We start from the raw sequence: 13,311 nt of genomic DNA, 5'->3' as shown, positions 1-13,311 counted from the left end.
AAATAGACAAAAGAACATAATCAAAAGTGACAAAAGTACTGCAAAGTATTTTCTTTGTGGTCTAACCCTTGCATGGCAACTCTGCCACCATCAGTGTAACTTTGAGTCTTCATGGGTGAATGGGACTTGTGAATGTATGGTGGTGCTTATGATCTTAATGAAGGTATAAAAGTGTTATTCATAAGTGTACATCCTTTACCATGTATCGTTACCTTTCGAATTTCAGCAGCCTTCTTTCACCTCCACATCAAGTCCACGTTGTAGCTTTTGTCCTTGACCACACTCCAAGCCAAAGTCCACATTACCAACCCTGTGTCTGCCATTGACATGCTCTTAGATCGAATATATGAAGTGTTCTCTGGTGGAATCTCCAATTCTTCTTTTAGAAATTAGTTCAGACTGACATCCTCATAAAGGACTATAAGTTGTTACACTCTAGATCCGACTTCTACTGCTCTGTTTTTGCCACTATCTGAAGACAGGAAGTGAGCAGCATTTGTTGTTGTTATTGTCTGAATCCTTTTAAATACCCTTTAATATTGCTCCATTTTTGTATTTAGTTTACCCATCATTCAGTCCATGAACCTTACTCTGAGTTTACGAGGAAAAACAGTCTCATCTATTGTAGTCTGCCCACATTTATCCTCAATAACTTTCCTTGTGCCTTTATAGACTTCATTCTCTCAGAGAGATCTCAGCCGTGCTCATCTTCTCTATAATCAACCATTAAGTGCAATACATTAGGCCATACATATGATACTTGTTTCAGTATTATTTAGGCTGTCTACAAATAGCCTCCAAGAGAAATACATTAAAAAAATGAGCTTTGCTATTAACAGTTTCACCTCAACCTGGTCATCTGTTGTTGCACATGAACAAAGGAACACAAAATACTACTTAAGAGTCATTAAAAATGCTTTATACTACTTTGTTTGAGCAAAAATGTATCTGTTACTTTGATTCAGCAATGGGATGGCTATGGTGCAGAGGTAGATCAGAAGATTGGTGGTTCAGTTCCCATCTTGCCCGTATGTCTAAGTGTTCTTAAACACTGAACCCCACATTACTCCTGGGGGTTATAGGTTGATGCCAGTGTAAGGCGGCAGAGTTGCAACCAGTTTGTGAGTGTGCATGGGTGAATGAGACTGTGACTGTAAAGTACATTGGGCCTTCAAAGAAGGTGGAAAAGTGCTATATGAGTATTCATCATTAATAATATGCATGCTTTTCTAATGAGTTACTCCCAACATTGATCTCCACACAGAACAAAAAAGAACAAGAAAGGTAGAAGTAAGAAGGACTTCTAATCTCAGGGACATTCATCCCAGGTCAAAGCCATTAAACAAGAAAACATAAAAACAGATGCTCTGACTCACTCACATGAGTGGTTGAATAATCCAAACCTTCACTTTCAGCTAAAGACCCACTGCAATAAAAGGCGTGTTCACATGGTCTAGTAGCATTTTTTTTGTCGAAAAGCACATGTATGAAACCTGTAGAAAATTAGGCTTAACATTGCATTTCTGAATGTCTTTCTTCAATTCGTTGTGAATCAGGAGCACACGAAAAAATGCAGTTGGAAAAAGCTTGTAGTTGTGACGCAGGTGCTACAGTCAGCGAGCCACAATCTCCCTGCTCTGCTCCAACATCCACTTGGAGAAAAATAGATCCATGTATGTCTTTGTTTTTCTCATCTGATCTGGCTTCTGGCTCAAAACTGTGCAGCTGTGTTGCTCCAATAATGCTCATCATTTTTGTTGCATGCATTTTTGTTAAGTTGGAGTTGTGAGGGGCTGTAAGCAGGCTGTAGACAGATGGATTATGTGAAAAGGCAAGCTTACTCGACATGACACCAATGGTCTTTTCCACAACTTAGAGGTAACTTTTTAATGAACCACTGCTGGTCTGCAGAAGCTATGTCCCGGAAAATGACACTTTTTTTTAATTTGAGCTAAAAATGACAAAATCATATTTAACCCTAGAGTTCTATCACTGAGAGATTTTCACCTGAGCAAAACTATTTACATGAATTTCAATGTCACATGTCAAAGAGTTTGTGCCTTCACCAGGGATGTGTGAAGGCACAAACTCCCACTCTCACATTGTCTCAGATGTCCCAGGAATGGGTGGACCAAAGACAAACTTCAGTATCATTTTATTATTTTTTAGGATTTTTTTTCTCTCAATTTCCTAATATTTCTGTAATTTTTGATCATGTTCTTAGGAACTTCCTATGTTTGTCTTTGTCATTTTGTTTCACATACCACAGTTGGAAATAAAAGAAAAACATTCTAATTTATCATGTGTTGATATGTTTTGATCTAATTTTCATGACAATTACTTGTTTTGGGTGTGTTATATCGAGTAAAAATTACCCGGCAAAAGTGATAGTGTGATTTTTTATAGCAAAAGTGTTCTAGGGTTAAAAGACTACTGGGAACGCCTGGTTTAGGCTTTGCCATTTCTCCCACTCTCTATTTCTGTCTGTATTTGCTGTAACTTCTCTTTACAGCCGCATTCTTACTTGAATCCTTTTTTATTTTGTGATGCTTCTTTCATGTAATTTGACAGAAACAAATCAATGTTACAACTCAGTGCAATTCTTTCTAATTTTCTAAACCAAAGATGATTTAATCTTAAATTAAATGTAATTAACATTTAATTCACCTCACAGTGGTGAATCTGCATGCTTCCCTGTCTCTCCCCGTTTAGTAAACTCGAGTGGAAACATGATACACCATGGCAAAGTCAGTTTCCATTGATTGCTAAATGTTTGAGCAGGACACAACTGAGAAGGCACTGACTTCTCTTTCCCAGCACACCTGCAGTAAACATCCTTTCATGTGAGCTCAGGAATGATTCCATACAGCATCCAGTTTTCCCATAAATAAGCACTTCTTGTGCCTTTTCAATGAGTATATTGTTGTAGAGCTGTTTGAAACTGTTCCGCTACCAAAGAAAACACCTGCTCAGCAAGAGCCCCGATAAGAAAACACTAGGAGCAGTGTGAATGTCCTCCTCACTCGCCGTGTCTTTTCGTTTCTCTGTCCGTTTGCCTCTCTGTCTGCTGAGCTGGCGTCAGTCTCAAGGAGAGCTTCTTCGCTTTCCTTTTCTCCATTTTGCGGGCAGAGCTGGCGGACAGCAGATTTCCCTCCATGAATGGCTGTTTTTATTTCTCTCCTCCTCCCTTTATTCCTCACCCTCTTCCTCCCTCTATCTCTGTGGGTGAAAGGCTGTCTGGGCTGAGTTAAAAGGGTTTTCGGGGGCTATAAAGACCTGATGCTGAGATGTTTTGGCAAAAGTCTATTTGTGAACTTATAGATCTGGAACAATGGGTCGTGACTAAGCTCAGGTTCTGCGAACTGGAACTAGCTGCTGCGATTTAAGCATATTCAGATATGATTTTGGAGACGGGTTGTGTTTATGCATGTCGGGAACTCAGCTGCCTCAGAATGGGGGATGATGAAGGAGCTCTTGACTCGTGCGTGCAGTCAAGACAGCGATACAGACGGGGGCAGGGAAAGCTTTGTGCACCAGCCCTTTCCCACACTCCCTTTCACCTTTTGTTGGGAGGAAAAACCTGGTCTCTCCTACATGACGAATTGCTCAGCCTGTCTGACTGAGTCGGTGGAAAATGAGACTAGAGTACAGGGCTGGTCTGTCTGTGTGTCAATCCATGGGTTGGCATGGAATCTGTTTCTTTCTCATGAAACTTGCAGTTGTAAGACTGCCATCAGCATGGAGTAAGAGTTGTTGGTTGTATTGCTTCAAGCTCTGAATGTACAGATCTCACAGTGGATAAGCCAAACGCTGCCACACACACTAATGTAGATGCTTATATGCACACCCATGCCTCTGCCTAAATGCCAGCACCAAGCTGTTGCCCATAAAGCGTTCAGCCTGTCACAATAGAGACATTACCACATGAGTGAGTGGCTCTGAATGGGGGTGAGGGTGTGTGTATACAGAGTGTGGTGACTGAGGGGGAGTTCCTGGCAAGGCAGACGACCCTGTCATCACCTCTGCCCCATGTCAAACAAGTGAACGGCACCAGCGGCACACACACATGCACACGCACTTGAACAAACTCCTGCTGCACTTCCAAAACTTTGTAACTGTCCTTTATTTTGGCAGAGAGAGAAGATCTGGCTTTTAGATGCAAAGTTTTTATTTATGTAAAAGGGGAATAAAAAAAAGACTGACGAGCCAGCCGGTTGCTGAATGGCTGACCCAGCCAGGCCAGGAAGGGTTAGAGCCGGGAATGAAGAGGTCAGAGGGGGGGAAAGGGGTTTAAAAAAAGGAAGAGGGCTGGGGGAGATTTAATACTTTCATGTGGATTTCTTAAATAATGTGAATGGTGCAGAATTAGCATAAATGCATTAGAAGACACAAATTGCAGATCTTTATATTAAGCTGCTGCCATTCAGCCCTGTTTGCAAATTGTCGCTGGATTCGTTTAGATGAGATTTTATTATGCAAAACTGGACGTTTTTGTGTGTTTGTGAACATGCATGTGTGTGGTGGAGGAAGTGACACGGGTTTAAGAGGCCATGTCAGCCTGTCTCTGCAGGAATGCATGACAGCAATGTTTTGTCATTGTGTTGATGGTGCAGTGTCCTGACAGCAAGAGAAGAAGAAGAAGGAATGAGCTAAAGGAAAGAAACAAACTAGTTTTTTCTTCTTCTTACATACCAAAGAGAGGAAATTAGGTCATCCAAGTAAAGCCATTACAAAGAACAAATCGTCATCATAATTGGAGCTTTAAAAACATGTGGAGGTGGCTGCTTTATGTGCACACACACACATAAACTCAAACCTGGAACATGTTTCTGCAAGTACACACATGGGTGGGAGGGGGTTAAACTGGATTTCAGCATAAATCAGAAAATGTTTGACAGTTTTATGGCTCTTTCAGGAGCCTCATTTGAGACAGAAGCGTGATAGAAGAACGTTTCTCGTGGCAAATATAATTGTGGTCACGATCTCACCATAAATCATACTGTGGTTACAACAGATTTGCCTGCTGGAAAGGCGAAAACTCCAGTGCATCAGGTGAAACCCGGGGATCCCTGCACACATTTTCTCATTAGGTTTCTTGGCTTCCTCGCCAGAAAAATTGTCAAACTAGACATGAGGATTTGGCTGACCCTATTCAGAGTAAAAAAAAAAAAAAAATAGGTTAAATGTTTCCTAAAAGTGTTCCATATTTTTTTCTTGCTTTTTTTTAAACACAAACTAAAAAGTTTACTCTTCCTCACACCTTTCATGAAGCAAGTTCTACCTCTTGTTAATTCATACATTAGCAGCACATTCATAAAAAAACAACACAGCCCCACACAAACATGGATGAATAAATCTCCATAAAGTGTCAGCTTCAAATCTGTTGTGCATGTCAGCTATGTCTGCTGCTGTTGGCATCCAAAGGAACAGTATCAACAACTGGAATAATAAAAAAAAAAAAAAGAAAAAAAAAACAGTGGAGCAGGAGGCGAGGCGGAGCAGTAATTGCCATGTGTCATGTCACTTATCAAAATAATTGACAGTGTTTTCTACAGTGAGAGGGAAGCTTTTACCCTGGTGTTACTCTGCAGATCCATAACGCTGGATCTCCTAATGAGACTGCCTTTATTGAGGTTTGTTCTGGCAAACAGTTCTGGTTCTGGTTATTTTCAGTTCTGAACAGAATTGGCCTGAATATTTCACCTGGGTATTCTGGCAGGATTTCATCTGACAGCTGACAGTATAGGCAGCCTTGAAGAGGAAAAAAATCAAAGTGAGTGAAACTCAAAACTCCTTCAACATCAACAGATAGATAGATACATATTTAATTAAAACTTTGTTTGGGTCCAGATCATCTTATGGAACATATTTTTTTACATTTAGGCCTGTACCTGACACTTAACAAAGGTTTACAGGTTTACAAATAAAAGTTTTTTTATTTGTAAACGTGATATATATTTCCCATCAAAGTAATGGATTTAACTGTAGCAATAAAGTCCCATAGAAGTTTTGTTTGAAGCTTTAACATATCCGTTTAATTTGAGCATCATAGTGGTATTTTCAGAACAGCTGTGGAACTGATCCCCACGGGCCTGAGCGCGGCGGATGATCGACAGGACCGTGCTGATTGTGGACCCTCCTTCTGCGCGTCTCCTCTCTCTCCTCTCCTCCTGCCCTCCCGTCTTGCTCTCCCCTTCTCTCTTCAATCGCAAAGCTGCGCTCACCGACTCGACAGGGATGCAGCGAGGGCGCAGCGCAGCCTGAAAGATGGCACCACAACGCGTCCCGTGGATCTATATGTTCCTTGCCCTCGTGCTTCTTTTGCACGCGTTGTCGCCATCGGGAGCCTTACGGAATTACCCGGAGAATGAAGGTGGGTGTGACAGGAGTTAGAAGGGAGTTAAGGATCTGTGTAGGGTGATGGGAAGCCTGACACTGACGCGCTCCTTCCCCGGCACGAGGATGGAGCGCGCTCCATCCTCGTGCCGGGCAAAGGAGCGCAGCGGTCAGACTCCCGTTAAGTGTCTGGCTCAGTTATGAATCATGTAGGAGGAAAAGCGAACACAGAGAGGAGGGAAAGTGTCACGTTTTTTCTCTCTCTCCCGAGCCTAGACTGGCATTAAAATTGCATTAAACACACTGAGAGACAGACAGAGAGTCGAGCTGCACTTTTTTGACTTGATTCCAAATTGATGCGCTCTCCTTTAAAGCGCTCTAACTTATTAAGATTATGCCAAAAGAGCATTGGCATCTCTGTCATAATCTCTCTTAATTATTGAAATCTTCATTATTATACTCAGAGCAATGCTGTTTTTTTTTCCTGCTGCAGTCTCCGTCTGCAAATGACGAGCAGCAATTACAGTAAATTTGTCACACGCTGCTGCAGAGCCTCTCTCAGTTATTATATTAACATCGATGCTCAGCCTGAAATTAGCCAATGCATTTGCTTACTAACTACTCCTGACTGCTCATTGGGCTGAGTTTTATGACTTGGGCTGTTTAATGGGAAGTTAAACATGTACTTAAGTGCAGAATCCTGGGCACAAGTGAAATTTAAAAATCACCCAAGTTGGGGAATTCAATTGAGGAGAGTTTTGCTGTACTTGCTGTCTGTCAGTTTGACTGAAGATGATGGTTTTCTATTTTGTCTGACTGTCATTTTCCAAGTCATGATGTGCAGTTTTGATCTTTGCCAATTTTCTGTCTCTGATCCTTTTTCTTTCTTAGTCCTACACTCTCTTAGTCTCACACATCAACCTGCAAAACTCTAAGCCTGCGTAGGATACATTTAACAGTCAAATGATTCAGTGACAGGCCCTGCAAAGGAATACTGGAGACTCTTGTATCTCTCTGACTGAACAGAGTATACCTCTCTGTGAATGCATGTGACAGCACAGAGAAGTCCACGCAGAACAAAGACTCTGGAGGCTCCAATAGGTAGCTAAAACTAGAGGTTTTCCGCACGAGAATGCATGTGAGGGAGACACCAACACAGCGCTGTAATATTCATTGGAAGTGGCAGGAATGATGAAACCAACTGGAAGGCAAAGGAAACTCCTGGTGATCTAGATAAATGCAGAGAGGCTTGTCAGCCGCTGTGATTGTTTTGCGTGCGTTTGGATCCTAAGAGGTAACTGATAGGCCAGAGGTTCCCTCGTTCATGGAGGCCTTTTAGTTAATGCTGAGGGTAGAGCTTGTATTACTTCTTTAATCAACTGTGCTGTTACAAACTTCTTTAAAAGTCTGCTCATCTTCCACGCTGTGTGTGCACATTGTCTAGCATCACAGTAATTCAATTAAGCCATTTTTCTAGCCTCTGCTCTACTTTGACCCTCTAACCTGCGAGGTTCCCTGCTGTGACCAAACGCTTAGCAGAGGAACTGCATTTCTTTATCCCTGTGGGTGTGTGTGTCAGTGTGTGCTGTTGTACCTTGTGTTTGTCTATGAGTGTGCAAATTCTCCTCCCACGTATCTTTACATTTTTTTTTTAGGAAATCCCCCCTCTGCGTCTGGCAGAAACAAGCCCATGTTAAAAGGAAATTCAAGCACACTGTCCCTGATAATGTCTGAAGGGAAGCAGAATATTTCTGTTGAACTGTCAAAAAAATCTTTTAAAATCAGAGTTATTGATCCACTCAAAGAAATAAGAAAATCTGAAATTCATGATGAAATGGCTGAGCTAAATGTTTTAACAAAATTTCTTTTGCAAACCTTTACATTTCATGATGGATTCATAAAGTTAAGAAAATCTCTAAATATTTTGTCAACAGTAAACAAACAAACAAGAAAAAGAACTGATGTATTCCAATCCACCAGCAGAGGGAGCCCAACTCAACCCCTCTCAGTATCAGGCGGGAACATTGCTGTAATGGAAGGGTGGACGTTCACAGGGCTCCCCTTTTCTGTTGGAGATTTCACATCCTTGTTTCCCCTCTAACACAGTGTAACGGTAGCGTTTCTGAATGGTTGCTTTTTTTTTTTAGCTTTATGCTGTGTGCCTGCCCAGGATCATGTTGGAAAAGGGAGCAGACTATTTGTGTCCCTCCTCTCTACAGCTAAATTTATTCTGTAAATCCTAGAAAATAGGAAGTTTTAGCATTTTTTTTTGAAATTTTCCTGGAAGAACACTCATAAGAAGCAAAAACTGAACGGATTTGTGGGTTTTCTACATGAAACCAAACCTAAAAGTGTTTGAAAATACAAGTAAATGTGGAAACAAATAACACAACATGGACAAAAAGTGGTATTCAGTGGAAATTTATAGCTTTTTATTGAACTGCCTAAGGGTGTGTCAGGGGGGAAATTGCTCCTTTTCTGCTAAAGGTTACTGTGAGGGTGATCAGTTTTAGTGCAGAGGCAAGCATACTATATGTAAAGCATGCCCTCTACTTAGACCTCCACACACACATCTTGTGATTCACACAAGATCCAGACTGTGGCATAATGTTGGGTTAAAGGTCTCATCCGGTTTAATTGCTTTAATCTATAATGGCTGCTTGTAGCTATTGGCAGAGCCATACCTCAGTAAGCATGTGCTCATGTGGATGAGTATGGAAAAAGATTGCCCTCGCCCATGTAGCAACCGTGACCTTGGACCGAACAGGATATAGATCTCCTCTCCCATCTGAGAAGCAGTGAGCACCCTCCTCTTTTTTTCCTTGACTCCAATTTCTTTACAATATCTATTTTTTATATCTGCCCTTTTTATGTTTTCTATCGCTTCAATCTCTTCATCCTCAGCTGCTATTTCTCTTTGTACTCCTCACACTTTGCTCTGCCTCTGACCTCAGATGGATCAGTCAGGAGCTCATAGCCACTCCAGGTTTTCTGTAATGAGGTGGAGCCTCTTGAGCTGCTTAACATAGAGCCATGCACAATAGATGTGTGCCCACATGCATGCACTCACCGCATATTACCCTGCCCTAATGTATGACTGGGGGGCAGTTTGGTGGTCAGAGAATAATGTCGTATATTATGGAAGCTGACTGATAGATAAGGCTATAAATATGAGTTGGTGACAGGGAATGACTCTGCCACGAGCGCTTCATCTCATCATGGAGTCATTGCGCCTGTGCGCTTGTGAGTGTGTTTTTGATGGGTATGAGGAGTCCAGTATAATGTGAATAAAGGAAAAAGAGAGCAAAGACCAGCTACTCAACCTTTGTGAACCCCTCTACAATGTAATGTGTTTAGTTAAAGAAAAATATATGCATTTCCGTTAATAGACTTCACAGAAATTACCACCTTTTTTGAGACCTGGTGGTATAAAAATATAGCAATTTAACATTTCTGATAATAGTCTTTCGTGACATTGATTCATTTTGTTGTAAGATAACTTCCAAGCTCCAGTTAAACTGTCACAACCGTCAAGGTAACACTAAAATTCACAAAGTTTGTTTTATTTATAAATTTTATTTAAGTGTTCTTGTGGTTATTACTGTTGTTTTTCATTAAAGGTCTCAGTGTAGTGTTAAATCCACTTGAATGAAATTAATTTAGTTAGTTGTCAAACAAATTTTAGACCTTAGTTTGGTCTCTTCTCCTTTTTTAACTCCTGGAATTTAAAACAGATGGTGGTTATATTTTCCAAATGAGTACCATCCAAGTAGATCATGATGGTCAGCTGATGGTTGTGTTGTTTTTGAGTTTTTTACAAGTCGTTATTTTTTCTTCTGGTTTTTATTTTACTTCTTTAAAACGTGCTGCTAAGGTCTTTATGCTTTACTTTAACTCTTTTGACAGCCAGAAAAAATCTCTCTACCATCTCATACTAAACCACACCAAGGTTCACTTGCAAGTCAACTAAAACTTTCAAAGGCAAACCATGATGAGCTTGTCTGCTCTGTTCTGAATTGTATCACCTTTTAACGCAATCATTGTCATTGAAAATCATTGAAAAAAAACTTACCCACTGAAAATGATTTTTATTAAAACAAGCCCAGAGGGAGTTAAAAAAAAACATGTTTATAGTTATTACGCTTAACTTTTTTTAAATAGTTAAATGTAGTAAAGCTGACATTGCAGAAGAAAACAGATATGCTACTTCTACCCAACATAAGCAGTTCAAAAAAGATTATAAACTTTTATATTTTCCACACTCACAGATATAGTAACACCCTGCAAACCCAGCATACCACTTCAGTCTCCACTCTTGAGGATGTGTCTTAACCAGCTACAATTGCACTTGAAGAGCTTTCAAGGTTGAATGAATCCCGTCAGATGTCGAGTTCATTAATGTCAAAGAAAGTCTGCTGTCATTGTGGGACGTCGAATGGCTGCAGTGAGCTCTGGGTAAAAGTGGGCTCCCGCTGCTTCAACATCGGCACGTTTTGCTGACCCCCTCCCCCCTTCTGAGCAAGCCTCTAACTGCTGGTCATACCACTGATCAGTGGGCCTTGACCACTCTCTAACCTACAGCCTTAAAAAGGCACTTCTCTTTTTTTTATTGCCTCTGAACATGCTGGTGCTTCTTGTCTTGAGAGTCCTGAATTTGCTATATTCCTGTCTTCTCCTTCTCTTGTGTTTGTTCTGCAAGTTTGACTTGTGCTGAGTCTGTGAGAGATGGATTTACAAACAAACACCTGGGGATCTAAATCATAGATGCGGCATGTTTGCTGACCAATGCTCCTGTTGTCCCCTGCTGATGAGTGGTGCTAAAAGCCCTTTAAGGGCAAAACAACCAAGAACTTAAAAGCTGAAAACCCTTGTATTTGTTGTTTTTTTTGTGGTGAAACTTGTTTAGTCAGGATTACACTGAAATAGTTTATTTATTCAAATGTTCATCCAGAGTTGATGTCAGTCAGTAAAACTAGTCAAAATGAACCTTTAAAAAAAATCAGTTTCCCAGTTAAATTGAATGTCTAAAATGTTTTGTATCAAGGTCTACACTAACAGTAGACCCATCTAAAGACCTTTATCTGACATCTGATTTCATGTCAGCCTTCAACGCTCCGGCTGACTCCTCAGTCTAAAGGCCAATTTATCCCTCTGTGACCAACCACTGTGTGACAGCCAGTGGTTGGTCTGTGTGCGTGCTTGTGTATACCCTCTTGTTTCGTGTTTAGAGACATTTCGATTTTGGAAATACCAGGGATGCTGTTCCTTTGATTCACCTCACACTCATGGGTTCTGGTCTAAATGGATTCTGCTGCGTCAGTTCAGAATTTTCTTCATATGTAAACGATGTGTAGACATTAGTATTTTACACAGGGTTGTTTCTCCTGCTCTTGGTGAGTTGCATGTTGGTAGAAGAAGCTTATTAAAAAAATAAAAAACAAGTTTCTGGATCTGACTGGGTGTCACGGTTCAACATTGTAAGCATTCAACCAGCATGCACTAATACACACACACACTCATCTGAACCTCTTGAAGCTACAGACTAGTGCGGTGCTCCTGTCATTGTCTGTCAGAATATCATCTTTTATATCCTGCTAGTGCTGTCAGGACTAGTGTGAAATGGCAGAAGAGGCTAATATGCTTTCTTCTCTTGTCGAGGTATAAAATCCAAAGCTGACTAGGCTGCAGTGATGAATATTTCCATAAAAATTTTCAAGAATCATGCAACTTTTGCCCTTTTGGGTCACCCGAATTATATTTATATGCATCCTCTTTCTGTCAACGATCTTTCTCGCATGACTGCATTAAAATTTTCTGAAAGACTGTCATGCAGTCTGTCAGTTAAGGACAAGAAACAACACTCAGATATTTTGCAGATCCTCCTATGTCGTTGAACATGAAAGACAACAAAGTGCCATGAAACATTTGATGTGAACACTGCTGAAAATGTATGTTCTTTTTTAGTTTTCTATAGGAGGTTTTCCCCTTAATTGCTTTTAGCCAATAAAATCAGATGAAAACCCAGACAAAACAAACAATAAATGTAATTTACACAGGAGTTTTGAGTAAAAAATCTACCTGACATGTAGTCATACTCAGCTTTAGCGAAGTAGGGTACTTTCTCAAAGTCAGGTTTGGTATGGACCATGGTTCGTTTTTCTCAATAGTTTGCTTCATTTGGCAAGTGTAAAAGCTCACCTTTACTGTGATGTGAATCAAACAAATAGACACGGACTCTGGTGTGTCAAATGCCTGATCTCCCCCTGGTATTTCTGCATAGGATCACTGTTGCGTTGCGTCTCTATTACGTTGCATCTCCGTTGTGTTGGTTCTCCATTATATTTCCGTTGGATTTTGTCTATGTTACGCATCTGTTGTGTGCGTATCTGTTGCATTGCGTTATAGAATGTTCATTAATTAACTGGAATGTTCATATCATAACATTACATAAGGTGGCGTACACACGCGATAACGCTGATTAACACTGCAGATAACACCATCATTCATTTCGCTATGGAGGATGAAAGTTTAGTTTTGGAAGTACAAGAGCATAACACCATGACACATGACACAAAACAGGAATTTTACAATAACTCAGTGAAGAAGGGGAGGGCATGGGATCTGATTGCCAACATTTTGGATGCTGATGATAATTAACTAAGTGGCAGGACAAACCACTCCACTGGAAGCCATCGAGACAATGAAAACTAAATGAAGGTCGTGAGACTCCCCACGTAAACCAAGGGAGATGCACTGCAGACCAGACCAGTGTAAATCAGGTGTTATTGGGAGTGTAAATGCTCCATGCAGTACATTACAAGGAAAGAAGGAAAAGTGGCCTCAAAGCGAACTACCTGTAGGGTAAACCTGATGTTAGAGGAGGTGTGGGCGTGTAATAATATCTGATGGCTTAGACCGAAGGCTAGCTGGACTGTCTGTTTTTTTCTTTTGTGCTTCTTGTTATAGCGCTTGTTA

At 40.7% G+C, this 13,311-nt stretch overlaps 1 protein-coding gene across 4 annotated transcripts in view; it reads left to right on the top strand.

Annotated features, from left to right (window-relative positions):
- The first annotated feature begins 6,186 nt into the window (after positions 1-6,186).
- epha4b (eph receptor A4b) overlaps positions 6,187-13,311 on the top strand; it is a 90,995-nt gene continuing 83,870 nt past the window's right edge. For all 4 annotated transcript variants that reach the window (XM_078935653.1, XM_011486671.4, XM_020710990.2 and 1 more), the window contains exon 1: positions 6,187-6,373. In XM_078935653.1, coding sequence (XP_078791779.1) covers positions 6,268-6,373 — 106 coding nt within the window. In that variant the 5' untranslated portion in view covers positions 6,187-6,267. The remainder of the gene's footprint in view (positions 6,374-13,311) is intronic.

The sequence above is a fragment of the Oryzias latipes genome, chromosome 17, assembly GCF_053564925.1.
Source record: "Oryzias latipes strain Hd-rR chromosome 17, Olatipes_Hd-rR_3.1".
Taxonomy (NCBI): Eukaryota; Metazoa; Chordata; class Actinopteri; order Beloniformes; family Adrianichthyidae; genus Oryzias; species Oryzias latipes.
This window is presented reverse-complemented; position numbering and strand designations above follow the sequence as displayed.